Source organism: Pelodiscus sinensis, chromosome 6, assembly GCF_049634645.1.
Source record: "Pelodiscus sinensis isolate JC-2024 chromosome 6, ASM4963464v1, whole genome shotgun sequence".
Classification (NCBI taxonomy): domain Eukaryota; kingdom Metazoa; phylum Chordata; order Testudines; family Trionychidae; genus Pelodiscus; species Pelodiscus sinensis.
Genome location: NC_134716.1, coordinates 67,534,715 through 67,554,567, shown reverse-complemented (window position 1 = coordinate 67,554,567; position 19,853 = coordinate 67,534,715). Strand labels below are relative to the sequence as shown.

General features: G+C 40.7%; 1 protein-coding gene across 9 annotated transcripts in view; it reads right to left on the bottom strand.

The window, feature by feature from the left end:
• Positions 1-19,853, bottom strand: part of LOC102463874 (solute carrier organic anion transporter family member 4C1) — a 179,015-nt gene that overhangs the window by 104,331 nt on the left and 54,831 nt on the right. For all 9 annotated transcript variants that reach the window (XR_012904795.1, XR_012904797.1, XR_012904799.1 and 6 more), the window contains exons 3-7: positions 18,885-19,079; positions 10,617-10,713; positions 9,236-9,357; positions 8,106-8,221; positions 2,452-2,596 (exon numbers count right to left, since the gene is read on the bottom strand). Coding sequence is in view for 4 of the 9 variants with exons in the window: in XM_075932072.1 (XP_075788187.1) it covers positions 2,452-2,596; positions 8,106-8,221; positions 9,236-9,357; positions 10,617-10,713; positions 18,885-19,079 (675 nt within the window). In the remaining 5 variants the exon portion in view is untranslated. The remainder of the gene's footprint in view (positions 1-2,451; positions 2,597-8,105; positions 8,222-9,235; positions 9,358-10,616; positions 10,714-18,884; positions 19,080-19,853) is intronic.

The window sequence follows — 19,853 nt, the reverse complement described above, 5'->3', positions numbered from 1 at the left end:
TGGACAGGACAAGGTATGGATTATCTTTCATCAGGAATTCATTTACAACAGATGTTAATAGTGTTCCAGAGGATCTGCAGGAGGAATTCTTGGATCTGAAAAATGATTTTGCGGCTCAAGACGTGTACCAGCAGTCTACCATCGAGAAATTTGGGGCCAGCATGACCAGGAGTTACCCAAATCTGTCAGCACATGTAATCAGATTTCTTTTGCCATTTGCATCAACTTATACATGTGAGACTGGATTTTTGTGTTTGTTGCACGTTAAGTCTAAACAGAGGAATCGGCTTGCAGTGGAAAGTGATATTCGTTATTCATTATCAAGTCCCACTCCAAACGTTGAAAAGTTTGTCAGTGAGAAGAGTATAAAAAAAAATCTGTTAATAAGAAATAAATTTCAAAACAAAATGTTTGTTGTCTTCTCTTTTTTCTCAAAATTATCTAAATTAATTCATTAGACAACATAGTCATAAAAATGTTTCTGATTATGTCTCAAAAAGGAGGTGGTCCACGAAAACTTTGAGATTGACCTGGTGGTCCGTGGACTGAAATGAGTTGAGTACCACTGCAATAACAGGAGTCGAGCAGCCTCGCTAGGGTATGTAGGGTGAAGAGTAATTGGAGGGGAAGCAAAGAGGCATTCATTGGAAACAAAAAATTCCCAATTCCCAATTCCCTTTCATCTCATTCATCCTAAAATAATTTCGAAGTTAAGCAGACTTCAAGTGACATTCATATTATCACCTAATTTCCTATGGATTAATGTTTTAAACATCTCTAGCCAAAGAAAACCATAAATGATATTCACCAGAGGTAGCAAAAGTGGAAACTATCTTGCCAACAGGACTCAAGACATTTTTACGACTATGATGTCTAATGAATTAATTTAGATGGAATATATGAACCCAAAGAATCAAAGGTGTTAATATAACCCAGTCCCTGTTCAATAATAGTTTTAAACAAGGCTCTGGGTTTGCTATATGGAGACTTCAGCCTTCTTAGTATGAGGTACATGGAACAGTGTTCTTCTCACACTCCCCACCAGGAGACACCATGGGCCAGAAAAGCTAATTATTTAACTAGCAAGCTAAATTCAGTTATAAATCCTGGTCACATGCCAATTTAGCCCATGACACATGCATTAAGAAGGATCATGGCAAACACACCATTAAAAAAACTTTAAGCCTTTAATTAAAGATACAGAAAAAGAGGAACATTAAAACATTTGAAGCATATTACACATTCTCTTTCCCTTTAGCTGGAGAAAGCCTTTAGAAAGGAAAAAGAAACTTTTTCTGCAAGTGATGTAGATGGTATTAAAGATAGCAATAGCTGCCCTTTTCAGAAAAAAGAAGAGATAATTACTTGAGATGGGTTGAAACTGTTGTTCTTGCTCATGTTGCTAAAGTCTGGTCCCAATTCCTGGATGACAAAATAAGACAAACGCACACAAAAAGGGATAGAACAGAATACAAAAGATAGACAAATCTGGTTGATTTTCACTTGCAAAGTTCACTGGAAAAACACAGACAAGGCACACAGTCTTATCAGATACTCTGAGATCAGGCAAACTTGTTTAGGTTATTGCTTTTAGCTGCCTCTTTCTGGTCACAGTCACAGTATTGCCAAATATGCAGTCTTGATCAACTAAGCCAGATTCTAATTAGACAAAAGTAAAAAGGAGATAAAGAGATGAAATAAAATAGAAAAGGGAAAAGAACGTATTGGAAGGAGTTGGGAGAGACAAGGTCTTATCTCCCAAGTAGTGTTCAGGTCCAGCAAGAGGTGGTGGAGGTAGCAGTGTCATCTGACTCCCTCCCTCCAAAATAATCTGCTCAGGACATCATTCAGTATTAGGATGAAGATGGTCCAGTCACTACATATGGTGGGGGTGGAAGCGACTCTCGTCAAACTCATGCCATGAGCCATTTTTTTCTCCAAATCTTCCTTTCACGACTCAAATGTGGTGATGGTTGGAATACACAGTCCATTCATTATTTTGTTCACCAATTAGCTTAATTTCCAACTTAATTTTCACAGCTGAGCTTACTTTACAGAAATTTGTGGGCCAAATTATGACAACACTGTCTATCCTTACAATCAATGATAAAAATTCCTGGCATTCTGTTGATGATACAACTTCTTCTGATAGAGGTGCTCCACCAGTGAATTACAGGTGATAGTATTTCAAATATAGGCAAGAGTTGGACCAATGACTGGAATAGTATGGGAAAGAGACCACTGTACTCTGAAGTCAGCATTTTGTAGTAAAAAGGCCAATTTTTGCTGCAAATATTTATATATAAAAGGTTACAGAAATCATATAATTTCAAGTCCAATACCAAGCCCAAATGAATTTGTCTCCTCTTTCAGCAAATTAACATAAGCGGTATAATATAAATAGTACAAGATATTTTTATTTGAGGTTAAAAAATTGAAAAGTCATTTTACCTCCTAATGTAGCTGAATAACTGGATGTCTGTCCAAACTGATTTTCTATATATTTTGGCAGAAATGTGGCAAAGCCAGTGGCAACTAAAGCTTCTGTAGAAGCAGCTACTATTAAACACATCAATACAGGATTCTTCAGCAGTATCTGGGAGGGGAAAGTTTGTTTAGTAGTCTGTACATTCCTTCACTATAATATTACTATTACTTTATTTATTTATTGTAAGTAAACAACATTTTAAAATGTGTGCTGATACTTTAGTTTAAAAGACTTGGGAATTACAAGCCCTGAAACTGTCAATATGATTTTCTACTTTTTCCCACACTTCACTTGTCATACACATCTGAAATAGATTTATTAGAAATTAGTCTTAATAAAGGACTTTTTTGTCCAGGAAAAATGAATTGACCATTCTAGTTTTAGATGTTTGAGTGATAAGTTTTCAATGTATTAGACCAGTGTTTCTTAAACTGTGTTCTGCAGGACACCGGTGTGCCGCGAGGCAGTCAGAGGTTTGCCATGGAAAACAACAGAGTTCAAAATGGCCACCCTTAAAGGGGCAGGCAACCTTTTTTTTTTTTTTGTTGTTTAATAACTTCCCCTAGACTGTTTTCTCTCCCCCCCCCCCCCCCCAACAAAAAAATCATTGGTGTTCCTCATAAAAAAATTGTTTGGTGTTCCATGATCTTAAAAAGTTTAAAAAACACTGTATTAGACAGTCTTAAAGTCTCCCAAAGAAAGAGATCATAAGGCTAAATAACAAGAAGAATCAAAGTTTCATCTTTATTTTGCATTCTCTTATTTCTTACTATATTCTCTTGCAGGAGTTGTGGCCAAAAACTTGAGTACTTACGGAGAAGCAAGGAGTCAAAAGTTTTAACAAAAAGATGCTCTCCTGACAATAAAGTTACAACCCCTCTTTGGGGGTGGTTTTATTTTGCTGGCAGGAGAACTCTCTCCTGCATGCAAAGACTGGATACACTGCATATCTCACAGAAGCATAGCTTTAGTGACACAGCTGTGCTTCTGCCAGGTATGCAGTGTAGACATAGCCTTAGTGCCACAGATGCCATTGGGCTTCCCTTCTCCTGCATTGTACCGCTATACACATTTACTGAAGGAATTTACTTTTATCATAAAATGAAGCTGATTCTGAAGTCTTTCACAGTTTCATTCAGTTATGAATTTCTTGGGTAAGCCAAGCTGCTGACTTATATTAAATTTATTTCAGCTTCTTACAAGAATAGAAAAATATTACGACAATTCATGATAAAGTTGCTATTTCAAGTTTTTTGGCCAAATAGCATCTTTACTGAAAAGTTCAGTTTTGGTGAATAAAAAAATATTCTTTCAGTAGTTTCAGCCAAGAACAAAGGAATGTGTGGAAAGTGGGAGGTGGAGAAGTCACTCTCATTCACAGAGGCAACGCACAATCATTCATAATGACAATGAACAGTCACTGAACCAGAAGAAAGAAGATTAGTTACTAATCTATTCAGTAACTGTTTGTATGACATGTATTGCACATGTTAATTGCACTTATCTTGCAACTTTCCCCCTCACTGGTAACAATGGGCATTTCAAGCTCCCCCTGCTGCTATACAACACAATATGTGGGTACAAACAACAGAGCCACTCTTAGCGACTGCTGTTCCTTCCTGGTGGAACTCCAATGTAGAGGGTAGAATTGTGTACTGTGAACATGGAAATGGAGATGTACAACACATTTCAAACAACAACATTTACTGAACTTGTTAGTAACCATTTTCTTCTTAAATATGCATTTCACTCTTGGTGAGTTTCGAGCCATGAAAACAAGAAATGGGAGTCTATTTCAATGAAGACTGAAAAACCACCCATACAACTCTAGCTTCAGCTCTAGAATCTTCAGCCACTGCATAGAGGGAAATAAACCTGTAGACAAGGAGGCCGCACTACAAATGTCTGTAATTGAAAACTGTGCCAGAAAGTTCATGAAAGATGACTGTGATATTGTTGAATAATGGTGTGACATTAGCCATACATATACAGAATGTCATCCAGGAAGAAATTCTCTGCCTAGAGACTGACTGTCCTCTTATTCCGGCTGCCACTGCTATGAACAGCAGGAAGGATTTACACAAGTCCCAGGCTCCACCTCCAAGTAGTCATGCCTGGTATTTGGGGCAGAGGTCAAAGCCAGGGACAGGGTCCTGACTGGGCCAAGGGTATCACTGGAATCAAGATCTGGGGATATGACAAGGTCAGAACCAACCTCAGTTATAGAGAAGCCAGATTCAGCATTGCAGCCGGATTCCAGGTATAAACCTGCTGCTGAAGCGAGGTGGTCAGAATTCAGGGACAATTCAAATTAGTATTGTAGCCAGCATCCAGATACAAAGAGGGTCAAAGGATAAAAAGGGTCAGTGACAGGGCACAACAAAGTCAGTGAAGAACACAAACTAGTCTGGAACAGAGTTCAGACAAGGCTGGAGCAGGAACAGGATCAAGAGCAATCTGGGAATCTCAACAGTCTAATACACTGCAAGGCTGCAGGAAGATTCCTGGTTGGGCAGTGCTGTTGCATAGACTAATCTGCAGCTTTGGCAGGATTGGGGAAATACCAGAGTCTGAGGGTCATCTGACCAGATCTTGGCACAGGGACAGGCTGCTACTTCTTGCCTGATGGCTGAAATCACTGCAGGCTACTTTGGAAGGGTAAATCAATGAAATTGGATTGTTACTGCATTCCTGAGTGATTACTTGCCTCAGTTTTGCTGGAGTGGCAGCTGAGTGTGCAGCCTTGGTTTGACAGCATGAGGGGTGACCCAAAGGTCATTTGATGGATGCAGCATCCCTTCATTAATAGGTACTTCAGCCATGTTTTGGGATGTTTGTTTTCAGATATCAAACAAATTTATACTTTCTCCTGAATGGTGTCCAAAGGAATTTATTTTTTGCAGTGTGCTTCAATTTTCAACTGATGATTTTAAATGTGGTCACGAATTATTGTGCATCATGAAATAGTTTCATCAAGCAAAGCAGAAAGGCCACAGAGAATCACTCTCTTAGGGTATGTTTACACTACCACCCTAATTCGAACTAGGATGGTTAATGTAGGCAACCGAAGTTGCAAATGAAGCCCGGGATTTAAATATCCCAGGCTTCATTTGCATCTTGCTGGGCGCCGCCATTTTTAAAGCCCCGGTAGTTCGGACTCCGTGCCTGTGGCTACACGCAGCACGGAGTAGGTAGTTCAGATTAGGCTCTCTAATCCGAACTACCGGTACACTTCGTTCCACGTTCCTCCGAACTACTTACTCCCTGCCGCTTGTAGCCGTGGGCACAGAGTCCGAACTACCGGGGCTTTAAAAATGGCGGCGCCCAGCAAGATGCAAATGAAGCCCGGGATATTTAAATCCCAGTTGGATTCTCTAATGTCGTCAAAAATTAGCCATAGGTCAGTTAAGTGAAAATATTCCTCATGATGCAGTAGTAACAGGACTGAACAGTAACACCTTTTAGCAATGCCAAAAGTACAATACATTCAAAACGCTAATTCGAACTAGTTTTTAAGTCTAGATGCGCAAATTCGAATTAGCTTAGTTCAAATTAACTAAGTTAGTTCGAATTAGTGCAGTAGTGTAGACGTACCCTTACAGACTAGCTGTAAGGCTGCTGCTGGAGAAGGAGGGAAAAATAGGGGGAAGGGTCAGAGAGGAAGGGGCTTGTGCTGAGGGGAGGGGGGCAGGACAGGAGAAGAAAGGGGAAGGCACTAAGGGACAGGGTAGACGAGAGAGACAAATGCCAGGGGGCCAAGTGGAAACAATGAGGAAAAGAGCAGGCAGGGAGGTGTCAGTGGCGGGGGGGGGGGGGGGGGGGGGGAGAGACAGGATAATGCTGGGAGAGGAGAGGGGAGGGGCTTTGGAGGCTAGAGGGGAGAAGGGGAGGTGGTGCTGGGAGAAGGCATGAAAGAAGGGGTGGGCATGAGGAAGGCGGGGATGGAGCAAGGCATGTGCGAGGGCACAGGGGCATGAGGGTATTGGGGGCAGAGAGTGGTGAGGGGGTGGGCATCAGGGAAATAGAGGGCAAAGGGGGCAGGGGCAGTGAGGGAAGCGGGAGGCACCAGGAGGGTGCAGGGGTAGCGGGAAGGTGCAAGTGCCAGGGGATTCTGGTGGTGAAGCAGAAGGGCAGACACCTGCAGGGGAGGAACCAACACCAGAGGAGAGAGGCAAGGCAGGTGTGTAGAGGGGGGTGTTAGGAGAGGGGATGAGGAGGGGTAGCTCACATGATCAGAGTGGGGCTCCTGGAGGAGTGGGCACAGAGGGGGGAGAGAAGGGCTGGTGGAGGGGGGCAGGTCTCAGGAATGCTGAGGGCCGTGAGAAGGGCAGGAGTCAGGACAGCAGAGGTGGGTAAGGGGTCACAATCCTACAACTGAGGCCTAATCAGCACAGAGTAGAGCAGAAGAATCACTTCTTGAGTCTTGCACCCCAGAATCATGTTTGCTTTTTTTGTAACAGTGTCACACTTGACACTTGTGGTCCACTATGACCCCTAAATTCCTTTTAGCTGTTCTCCTTCCTAAACAATCACTCCCAATTCTATATATGCTCCTCCCAGAGGGCTGCTGCAGCTGGTGTGAAGCCCAAGGCATGACCCACTTGCACTGGGAATGGAGGCAGGCTCCAGCCCCTTGTCCTTGGCTGCCCGCCACCCCATGCTACACCCGCTACACCCCGGGTGGCCACACCAATATCAACCTGTAGAACCTGCTGCTGCCATTCAGAAGCCCCGAGTCATCTCAAAGGGGAGGCCTAGCAGCTTTCAGAGTGGCTACCAACCCAGCTGAGTGGGGACATGGTAGCCAAGGGAGGGGCACCTGCTTCTGCATGGTGGCACCAGGAGACCCCCCACAGTCCTCAGCCCCTCTCCTGCCCCCCTGTCTGTGAGTGAGCAGGAGATCCCCCCTTCTCAACATGGCATCCCAAAGGGGGCCCCGCTCTCTGACCCTCCCTCCAGCCTCCTTTTCTGCCTCCTTTCTATTTCCTCTGACCACAGACATCCTCCTTTTCTGCTTCACAGTACCCCAGCAATGCCACCTTTGCTGCCCCTTCTCTCCACACAGCTGTCCAGATCCTGCTGTCACAGCATCCAGAGAAGCCCAACCCCTCTTACCCGTTAGCTCTGTAGTAGCTAACAAATGAAGTCTGATTTTCTTTAAAACTGTTGACTGCCCCTCCTTCCCAACAAATCCTTTTGATTTGAAGAAAGTTTTCAGGGTGAAATATCTGGGTTTCTATCCAAGAGTAAACCAGATAGTTGGATTACAAGGCTCAGTGACAGCCTTAGAAGCTTAGTTAAGACTCCATGATTTGAAGGAGTAGAAGTTCTCTGAACACCACTCGACTGTGGTTATTAAATTATATTTTGTACTACAAAAAGAATATTACTATGTAACATTTATACTTTTGTCACTATCCAGTATCTACTCCTGTAGTTGTCCCAAAACAGTACTGCAATTATTTCCCATGCAAGCATCTGCGTAAGAGAACAAGTTTTCTACATTTCTATGAAATTGGTAGTTCATATGTGAGAAAGTCAAAGTATATAAAAATTATGTAAACTCAATAACAAATAACTGCTAAAAATCTTGCACTAGATTTATTGTTTACCTTACCAAAAGAGCAACTGGAAAATCTTTAAAACTTTTTCCAATATTCCTGTCTTCAACAAATGCCTCACTTCCATCATGATGAGCTTCAGAAACTTTTTCAGATTGTATTTTTGCTGTACCTACAAAAGAACAAGTTTATTTTACACAATGAAAATAAGGAGTGACTTTTAATGCTTGAAACAAATTCATCTTTAAAATGCAATGTTACAACAAATGCTCCATTTCCCAGAAGAGACTTTGTGTAGATTTTGCTGGACAATGCAGTGATACAAAGTACAAAACTGATCAATAATGCTTTTCTATGGAGAATAGAGCTTTGGAGCATCACAGCAAAAACATCAAGGGCAAGAATGAGAATTCTTGGTGGTATCAGGCCCATCAAAAAAGAATTCAGATTTACTAAACTCTGTAATGGCCATTTCTTCCCCCATACTCTTCGTTCTCTTCTTATTTCAGCCATTTCCCACACAGAAAGCTTTAAAATATTTTGTGAAGAGCCTGTACTACATTTTACTAACAAAATATTTTGTAAAGTTCCTGAGGTGTAAGCCCATCCTAGGATACTTGAATCCAGCTTTCATTGCTCTACCCATACATCAAGGCAGGAGGTTACACCTGAATCAAAGACTACGATACAAGACTAAATGGAATTATTTAGCAGGAATTATTGCGTCCTGAGCAGTCTGAAAAAGTAAAATAATGTATTTAAACTCTTAACTATTGTCTTGGGGCGTAACACAAGGAAACTGTTCTTTTGAAAACTTTAACCACCACATTCCCTACTTCTCTTGCCCTCATTTTATTTCTACTAGATCCTGAATCCTCCTTTGTAATCCCATTTCCCAGTAAGCCATTCAATAACCCTCTAACACTCAATTGTCTGCCTCCTGTCCAACAAGCCTAGAATTTCACTACTTACCTGTAATACAGGTTTAATTAATATTCTAAACACAAGACATCATTCCTATTTTACCAATGACACACTAAAATCATAGAGTAATTAAATTATTTACTTGGTGTTACACAGTAAGCTAAGTGAGTGGAAGAGAACCTTAGAGTACCCATTCCCAAAGTACTGCTAGCCAAAAGCTCAAACTCCCTTATAACTTAGTTGGTTAACAATGAACATTTACCTGGTAAATGCTTTGGAAAACATGAAAATGGTACTATCAGAAGCCATGTTCCAAGACAGCACAGGAGAAATGCTATCCACCAAGCCCCAAGCCAACGTGGGTCATCTGGATCAATCTCTGTGCTAGAAAAGATAATATGGAAAATGTAGATATAATAATGACAAACATCTTCTATTCGTACAGAATATTGCCACAGATTATTGTGGCCTTAAGAGCTATGCATTCAGTTTCTCCCATGGAATTAAGAAAAAGCCTATCAGGTACAATGCTTTTTTCAGCATTGTTTTCTGGACCTATTAAATGTTATAGTTTTACTTTTTTATACAATCAATCAGGACATTATAAAAATAATCAAATCAAAATGGAGGCTCTTGAACCAGAATGTACTGGACTGACTAATATGGGAGCAAGGGAAAATGGATCTTGCTAGGATGCAATGTCACCACCACATCATTAATCACTAAATATATGTTTAATATTATTCAAAACAACTTTAAATCTCTTTATCATCAGTGGATTTTTATACAAGTCAAATCTGAACTGGATACTAGTGCCATCACACTGAAGTTGCATGGCTAAAGTCACAAAAACGAAAAAGCAACAATAGTTCATCCAAATCAGGATTGCACCAATTGCGATATTAGATTGGTCCAGTGATCATCTAGTCCTGTATCTTATTACATTTCAGGAATAGATTCTACAAAGAAATCCCCACTGAATAAGTTTCCATTATGTGACATGCCCAGGAGAGAGGTTTCTTCCTAATCCCAAGAAATTAGTGGTTGGTTTATGTCCTAAGTCACTGAGGAATGATATATCACACAGATTTTTTTTTTATTTTAACTAATGTCACTGTGGAAATCCTAGAACATAACCACTGAAATGAAACAAGCGAGATCCCACTCTTCATATTAATCACTAAAGGAATTCTCTGGATAGAAAATATTGATTGTCTGAAATTTAGTTGCTTCATTCATGTACTTAGAAGGCAAGTTTGCTCTTACTTTAAAGATGATAAATAAAAGTGATAACCACCATCTCCAAAAGTTGAAGCTTGGCTCATGCCCCTGATTAGGAGGAGTAACTTTTCCCTACCAAAAAGATTAGAGTTTAGGTCTCTTTTCTTAGAAGTCATCAAAGTCAAAAATGTTGCCCAACAGGCCACAGGGTTTTCAAAAAAGCCCACAACACAAATAATCTAATGTTCTTTGAAGGAATGAGCTATTAAAGAGACTGAAGCTGAGCTCAGCTATTCACCCTCCATATCCTCAACAATGCCATAGGAAGTACCTGAAGATTTTAGTAGATTATTTAGGTAAAAAAGATCAATAAAAATAGCACACGGTGCACGGAACAGAAGAAAACCAGAATGCTGTCTTACCTTGTTTGAAGAGGGGCATCAATATAGATTTTAAGCAGCTGCCCTCCTAATACATAGCCAAGGGCAGGACCCAGCAATGACATGGCATAGCCAATTCCTAAAGAGAAAGAAAAAGAAAAAAATATTTTCCATTTTATGTCTTACTAGGATATACAATTCTTCAATGTAAAGTTAAAGAAAAAATTAAGCCTATTTCAGATCACAGTAAAGGTTCACAAACACACAAAACACATTTGCAGGGGAAGAAAAATTACATATAGACTTTAAATGTAATGATTTATGGAAGATTTGTAAAAATCAAAATATATACTTAATTATATTATGAATCTCTTTAACATTATCTCATAGCTATTATTTAAGAAATAAGGTGGGTAAAGTAGCATCTTTTATTAAAACAACTTCTGGCTATTTGGGTGGCCCTGCCATGATGCAATCTACTTCTCTGGTGGAGTGCCTTGTTTGATTAAAATGGTTTTGTGCACTCATGTGTATATCCCAGACTTTCTCCTCAGAGCATATTCTGTGCTTGACTGCATTGGGGTTGCTACTGGATCAATGAAGGCAGGTGTGGTTACCTGCAGTATTGCTTTATATGATGATCTGTTGGGTTGCACTGTTGACACTGATTGTGGTGTCCAGGAAGTGATATGGAATGGAAACTTTGCTCCCTATTGTGTGAAAGAATTGAAGAACAAATAGCTAATTTCTCGAATTTTGTGTGTGTGTGTGTGTGTGTGTGTGTGTTTCAAAGCACTTGAATCTTGCCATGTTAGGTAGCATTATCACTAGTATTTTTTGCCCTAAATTTAAATGGTTTAAAGTAAAAAAAAAAAAAACCACTCTTAGCACTTAAATTATTAAGAGAACACATATATAGCCTGGAAATTCTAAGCCTGGAAAGGCCTATACTTTAAGAATTTTGGTGTAGTTTTACCATTTTGCTAATTACAAACGTTTAAAAACGAAGAATCAAAATCAGTGTATATGTACATGGTAGTCAGAGGCCTTATTCTTAAGGCTTTTTGCTAAGTGGCAGGGGCATCCGTAAATTGGGATGCATTCTAAACCAGTCACATTGAAATAAGACAATTTGGTACTTGACTCCACATAAAGGAAATAGACTAGAAGATTTAAAGGTTGATAGCCTTCTATCTGGCAAGGACCCACTTATCAATAGTTGAGGATGTGAAATTCTCTTTTTTGTATTATTTTGTTATTATGCTCCTAGTCTCTCTATTGTTTATCTGTATTGCCTCTGACAGGTTCCTTGATTGTTTCTGTCTGCTGTATAATTTTGCTGGGTGTAAATATATTAAGGTAGCAGAATGTAATTGGTTGGATAATCATGTCATACTGTGTTAGAATTGGTTAGTTAAATTTCAGTAAAATGACTGGTTAAGGTCCTCCTGAAAATGTTACTATATACATTGGGAGTAAACAGGAAGTAGGTTGAAAAAATAAGGAAACAAGGAAAAGACACTGGATTCATGCTTTCTGGAAGCTAACCACATTGAATTACGTACATCTCTGGACTTGGATATTGCCATTCTCTGTTTATGTGAGGAAGGCCAAGGAAGTGGGAAAGTGAAGGGATAAGAAGCTGATGTCTGCATGAGCAGCTCTGACAGCAATAAATAACACTTGAAGCATAATAAAATATACAGCTCCCAGTTTACTGAACGTCTAAATGATTCAAGAGCAATGGCCCTGTATGCTTTCAGTATAACTTGCTAAGTCATTGAGGGGGAGAAGGAGAGCTATTTTGTCTGCCCAAAGCAGCAATACAGACGGTTCTCTCTAGTTTTGCAAGGCAAGAGAATAACAAGCAGCATGCTTTCTTGATTTTGCCTTAGAGCATATCTAAAGAGGTTCTCTTATTTCAGGCTAGTCCAGATTAGCCAACTTGATTAAACAGCAGTGAAGAATCAACAACTCCTCTTTTAACTTGTGTCAGCAGCTCTATATACTTTAACTTGAGCTGCTATTATGTCTACAAGTTAATATGTCTTAATAGCTATTTTAATCCAAATTAGCTAACCCTCTGTTCAGTATAAAGTATGCTCTTAGTCTTTTTAAGGCCTAATTGCCACAATATCAGAGTATCCTACACTATGGTGGAGAACAGAGAGACAGACATTAACTTTCAACTAAGTATACATGACTAATTATGCGGAAAGGACTTTAGCTAAAATTCTGTATGTAAGCAGGGACTGAAGGACTGCTGCACTGCAGCTAGCTGAAGTTGTTTAGCCCTGCAAGATAATTAACTGTTGATATGTAAATATAGCTCATGCTGGGATGGGGAAGAAAGCCAGGGTGCCCTTATGTAAATCCAATTCAGCCAGGGCTGATGGAGGATCAGTTGTTAGCATGGAATGTGGTATGTTGTAACTAATTTGTCTGTTGTGGGGTCACAAACCATGCTACCCCCAAATGTAGGAACTGTAAAATATGACACCAGTGCTTGCAGGAGAGACACCATCATTGTAAGGGGTCTCAGATAAACAAGCCTTCCCTTTCCAGAGTTGAGTGAACTGAGTTGGGGGGGGGGGGGGGGAGGAGGAAGGCTTGTGCTAGCCTGCCAGGTGTGAGCTGTAAGACTGGTTCAACCTGTTTCTTTTCCTCCCTGTTTTAAGGTAGACCTAAAGCAGACTCCATCAGGAGTCTTTTGTTATTCCATTGGAAGCTGGAATCTTTTAGTCAGACTAGGTGTCGGCTAAGAGTTGAAATCACTGGTTTGGCCTGGAGCCAGATCCATTGTGACCAGTGGGCAGCTGATAGGAGCAGCGGCTGGCGGAAATGGCCAGCAGCTGGCCAGCAAGGTGGCTGGCAGGAACAACCGGCTGGTGGCCAACAAGGCACCTGGCGGTCATGGCGGGCCACTGCTAGGAACAGTGGCAGGCGGCCAGCAGAAGAAGAGGCTGGTGGAACAAGAGGACCACAGAATCAGCACAAAGGTGGCATGGCCTCAGGCTCAATAAGTGGAGTCATTAGAGTGATGTGTCGGGGTCCACATTGACTGGGTGGATCGGCATACAGAGAAATTTGGGTAAGTGAATGTAAGCTGGGACAGTTACTTGTGGGGGGGGGGGGGGGTTATGAACTCTGTTCATGGTATTTTCCCAAGCTAATGTCATGTGACCTCTCTCCCTCTTTCATATGACCTCTCTCCCCTTTTCTACACCCAGACTCTGTGCTTGCGAGTGGGAAAGCATTGCCTCTCAGAGGCGCCCAGAGGTGTGTGAATTTCCCAGGCTACTGGGTGGGGGCTCAAGCCAGTTCTGTGTAAGATGGATGAAAAGGGACTGCTAGATATTGAACCCGTCCCTGGCTACTGCCAGCACTACTTGGAAGAAGGGTTACATGTATAATTTTTTTCAGTTTTGTTGAATCAGGGATCTGGCCTAGCAATTTTCTTATAGGCCGACATTGCTGCAGCAGGGAGGACAGCTACCATGGGCCCCACAACATGGTGTGTGTGGAGCCCCAGCTCTGTGCCCTCAGAAGGTATAGAGCTGGGGACAGACTGCGATGAGCCCGTCACTGTCGTCCCCCCCCCCCCCCAAGTCCTCAGAGCAGCACTCCAGCAGCTACTCAAAGGGTCCAGACCCCCAACTGCCACCACTGTTATTACAGCAATGCTGGAGCTCTGGGTCCCTTTGAAAACTGCTAAGCCCCAGGGCAACTGCAACCTTTAGCTCCTCCTCCCTCTCCCCATGAGCAGGCCTGCATTTCTGGATTCAATATGCTAAGGGGTAGGACTATGTTTCTTAGCTATTTAATGCTACCGGAATTATCTCCTTAGAGACCCAACGTAAAACACTGACCGTACTGAAAAACTCCCAATGACTTCAGTGAAGCCAGGATGTCTACCAAAACTGGTAGGACCCTTAGATCCAGGAGACTTAAGATAAAACTTTAAAGGACCAACAAATCATGAATGGGAATTCTAACTTCTGAGCATATGGGACAGAGAGTTTTATCTGTCTAATAACGGCTAGTCTGCATCATAAAATGTCAGTAGAAATCAAGTTACTTTCCTTTCATATCAAATTAAACTTTTGTTTTGGAATGCACTTAAAATGTGCAAATGGAAAGAAAAGAATGCAACATAAAACAAATAAATTTGGTAAATACCTAAAATATGATGTACCAGAGGCCTTTCTGTGCCTAACAAAAGCTTAATTAAAAACAGGTCCCCAAGTTCAAAAACAAGCACATATCTCTGCCGATATTTTATTATAATTCAAAAATGGAAATATGAACGTACTTAGTTATTTAATACATATTTTAATTTTGTTATGTTGTTAAAATAGGCTACTTTTTAAGATGACACTACTTTTTTCTTCTGTAAATTCAGATGTTAATCTGAAGTCTAGAAATCTATGTCATCAACTCTTCAAAAGCACTGGCCCTTTAGATTTGGTTTTAGAGCTAGCAATGAAATCTAATGAGCAAATTACTTTTTTATTTGTTTTAAAAACTCCACTGGAATCATTTTGCAACACTTTCCTGCTCTACAGATATTTCTTGAATATTCTGGTCCTGATGAAATGCATCCCAGGATACTCAAGGAGCTGATAGAGGAGGTATCTGAGCCTTTAGCTATGATCTTTGAAAAATCATGGAAGACGGGAGATTCCAGAAGACCGGAAAAGGGCAAATATTGTGCCCATCTATAAAAAGGGGAATAAGAACAACCCAAGAAACTACAGACCGGTCAGTTTAACGTCTGTCCCAGGGAAGATAATGGAGCAGGTAATTAAGGAAATCATATGCAAACACTTGAAAGGTAATAAAGTGATAGGGAATAGCCAGCATGGGTTTGTGAAGAACAAGTCATGCCAAACTAATCTGATAGCTTTCTTTGATAAGATAACGAGCCTTGTGGATAAGGGAGAAGCGGTGGATGTCATATACCTAGACTTTAGTAAGGCATTTGATACAGTCTCGCATGATATTCTTATTGATAAACTAGGCAAATATAACTTAGATAGGGCCACGATAAGGTGGGTGCATAATTGGCTGGATAACCATAGTCAGAGAGTTGTTGTTAACGGTGCTAAATCCTGCTGGAAAGGGATAACAAGTGGAGTTCCGCAAGGGTCTTTTTTGGGACCCGTACTGTTCAATATCTTCATCAATGATGTAGATATGGGGATAGAGAGTACGCTTAAGTTTGCAGATGATACCAAACTGGGTGGGGTTGCAACTTCTTTGGAGGATAGGGACATAATTCAAAATGACCTTAGCAAGTTAGAGAAATGGTCAGAGGTAAACAGGATGAAGTTTAATAAAGAAAAATGCAAAGTGCTCCACTTAGGAAGGAACAATCAGTTCCATACATACAAGATGGGAAGCGACTGTCTAGGAAGGAGCATGGCGGAAAGGGATCTAGGGGTCATAGTGGACCACGAGTTGAATATGAGTCAACAGCGTGATGCTGTTGCAAAAAAAGCAAATATGATTCTAGGTTGTACCAACAGGTGTGTTGTAAGCAAAACACGTGAAGTCATTCTGCCGCTCTACTCTGCACTAGTTAGGCCTCAGCTGGAGTACTGTGTCCAGTTCTGGGCGCCACATTTCAAGAAAGATGTGGAGAAATTGGAAAGGGTACAGAGAAGAGTGACAAGAATGATTAAAGGTCTAGAGAACATGACCTATGAAACCAGGCTTCATGAACTGGGCTTGTTTAGTTTGGAAAAAAGAAGATTAAGGGGGGACATGATAGCGGTTTTCAAATATCTAAAAGGGTGTCACAAGGAGGAAGGAGAAAATTTGTTCCTTTTGGTTTCTGAGGACAGGACAAGGAGTAATGGGCTTAAAGTGCAGCAAGGAGGTTTAGATTGGACATTAGGAAAAAATTCCTAACTGTCAGGGTGGTCAAATATTGGAATAAATTGCCAAGGGAGGTGGTGGAATCTCCCTCTCTGGAGATATTTAAGAACAGGTTAGATAGACATCTGTCAGGGATGGTGTAGACGGAGCTTGGTCCTGCCTTGAGGGCGGGGGGCTGGACTCGATGACCTTTCGAGGTCCCTTCAGTCCTATGATTCTATGATTCTAGTGTGTGTCAAATTTTTCCCTCTCCTCCCTCCTCCCATCCCCCTCCATCATGTGAGCAGTCCAACAGAATTCAAAACAGGTCTGACAGAATTTGTGCACTCAGAACCACTCTTTAGAATAACTATATAAGCATCAAACAATTTTGAACAACTTTCATGTTAAAGTTCAAAGGTACAGTACAAGTTTAATTGATTGATTAGTTTTGAGGAAATCAACTAATTTGAAAATGCTTCCCTAGAGCCAGTAGAATAAGGATTATAGATTTAAGTATTCTGGATGGACATTTGAGCACAGAACTGAAACCTTAATTAAATCTAATTCTAGCGTTAGTTACATGAACTGTCCTGCAGCATATTATTAAAAGAAACTTGAACAATATTTCAACACAATTAACTTGCTCCTTTATTAACCTGAGGAAAGAAGTGACTGCTGAATTCACAAGTAAATTATGGTGATTGAAGGAATTCTTTTGGTAAGTGTAGAGGAAGGCTTGACCACTATAAAATAGAGGGGAAAAAACATGTGAGTTGCTTTGTCACAGGGTACCACGTGGAGCAGATGTAGTCTCGATTCAAAGGGGCCAACACACGAAGCACTGAGAGGCTACCAACCATCCACAGAAGCACTCCTCATCCTGGGTATGTGGAGCCTGGAGAGTGAGCCAACATTCACCCTGCAGCAGCAGCTCCAATTCCATAGGGCTAGACACTGCTCTCAGCACTTCACCTTACAGCCTAGCATATGGGGTTGAAGCACCACTCAAGTGTGATCTAACTACTGCTCCAGAATGAGGAAAGATGATGCAACCATTAAACAATACTGTAAGAACAGGTTTTAACCCACTGTGATAGCCAGCAGGCCCTTAAACTATTGTCTCTGGCTAAACTTTCTAGAGGCCTGCTGTTCAGCTGGCCGAAGATGCAGAAGGCCTAACTGGCCTGGCTAAAGCCTTGAGTTCAGTGGGAACAAAGGATGAGCATAAAAAAGCAACCCTGCCTGTTTATCCTAAAGTAGAGAGCCAAAGAAGCATAATATTAAGTAGGAAATCATAACTAAACTCTCATATCATAAGTTTCACACACCCATTCAAAGCCAAAGCCCTGGAAGGGGCCTCAGAGTCTGGGCCATTCTCCCGAGAAAGAAACAACAGCTGCCTTCTCAAGGTCAACCACGAATCGTTGCTAAGGAACTAGAGATAGTGCTCCCCTTCACAAGCCCAACTTGCAAATCTATTAAAGATATACTTTAAATAACTGCTTGCTGCGTATCTTATTTTGATTTGTTTTTTGCTCTATACCCTTAGATAAGCACCTATGGACCATACCTATCACTTATCGGGGAAACACCGTTGCCACTCCTATGCATCCCAAGCGGAATGTAGTTATGCCTTGCACATTTTGGGGGGAAGAATGGGGACATATATTTGTGTTTCGCAATTGTGTTAACCTGAGCCGTGGGCGGAGTTACTATGCAATCTTTTAGATTTTTGGCTTATTGGCTCATAATATTTTGCTGCTAGAACCTATCCAAGGGCTCGGGCACGCCCACCCCGTTGTTTCACTCCACCCATCAGCCCCCTTTATAGTATCTTATAATCATTTACTTGGCAGTGTCCGCTGAGCCCAAGTGGCCAGGTAGCACTCTACCAGCACTGTGTGTAATAAACCCTACTGCTTGAATCTACACGGTGTCTACATTTTTGGTTTCCAACAAATACAGTAGGAAGTGGCTGCTGAATAGATAGTTTTTAGCTATGACAGTTTGGCTCTTCTATTTGAGAGTAGATGCCAACTCTAGCTACTGCTAGTTTAAATATGAGCAGTTTAGTACCATGTTAAAATCTCAATTTCTCAACTTATGTTAGTTACATAAGAAAATAAAAGATTAGGTGAATTGTTCTAGATATTGTAGGATTTCTCCTCATCCGCCCCTATTAAATAAAAATAGCCATTCAACAAAATTTCCAACCAGCTGAGATAATAAGCATCAGCGTGCCTGTTTCCAAAAAGAAACCACTGCAGAAACAATGTCTATATTAAAAATCGGTAAGCAACCAAATCTATTACTTCAGCTCTTTAATGAGAAGTGTTGTGTTTACAACATTTATGATCACTTTCTTCTAGCAGGCTTTTTAATTACCATTTTATAAAGTGCTTATTCAGGAATCATTTGCTAGCAGTTTAAATTTTAAAACAATATTACCTATATATAGAGATGATTTGTGTTTTGGGACACTATCATCAATGAAGGCTGTGCCAACAGTGTACAAGGGAGTTCCTCCAACTCCCAGCAGCAGCTGTGCCAGGATGAAGACATAGAGGTAGTTGGAAAGTGAAGACTGTTTGCTGGTATTGCAAGTGAAGTTAGCATTCCTAGTTCCTGATACTGGACAGGTATCTGAAAACACAAGTATAGAGACATTAATAAAATGCAACTGACTGTATCATCATCTAATTTGTGCTATGAAATAGAAAGATAAGAGAGCAAGTGCATAATGCCTTCTATAATTAATAGCACTGGATTACTCAACTCCTAATCTTCTAATGCCAGCTCTTCCTACTGTTTTCCTGAGCACATCAGAACATGTCAACTGAACATCTCTGTACCACAATATTACAATATGAAAAATGAGGATCTCTCCCCACCAGTCAAAGAAGAGTGGGAGATTTGTTTAAAAAAACATCATTTTTATTATTTTTGGTTGCCCAAATACACTGAATTAAATCTCTGGTTTGGAGGAGGAGTTGTTCATGCAACAAGATAACAAATAGAATTATCTGATACTACTGTAACTTACAATACTCCAAGTTAAAGAACAAAATATAGGAAAATGTACTTTAAAACAGAGGTTATTCTTTATCAATCAATAAATCTTTATCTAGCTGATATGGATAGGCACAAAGACACTCTCCATCCCTCCATCACTTAAATGTCTGAGAAGACTGAGGTAGTTGTAGTAGAAGAAAATTCTGAATCTTTTTTTTTTGTGTGTGTGACCCAATATTTCTCCCCTGGAAAGAAAAAAAATAAGTTTGTAAGGGTTTTCCTATTTAATAGGTTAAATCTAACAATCTCCCCATGACAACAAATTGGTTGCCTGATACCTAGAATGAGGAAACTATATTACTCGGATTTCTCACACATACACACAGGGCAAGAAAAGGAACTGTG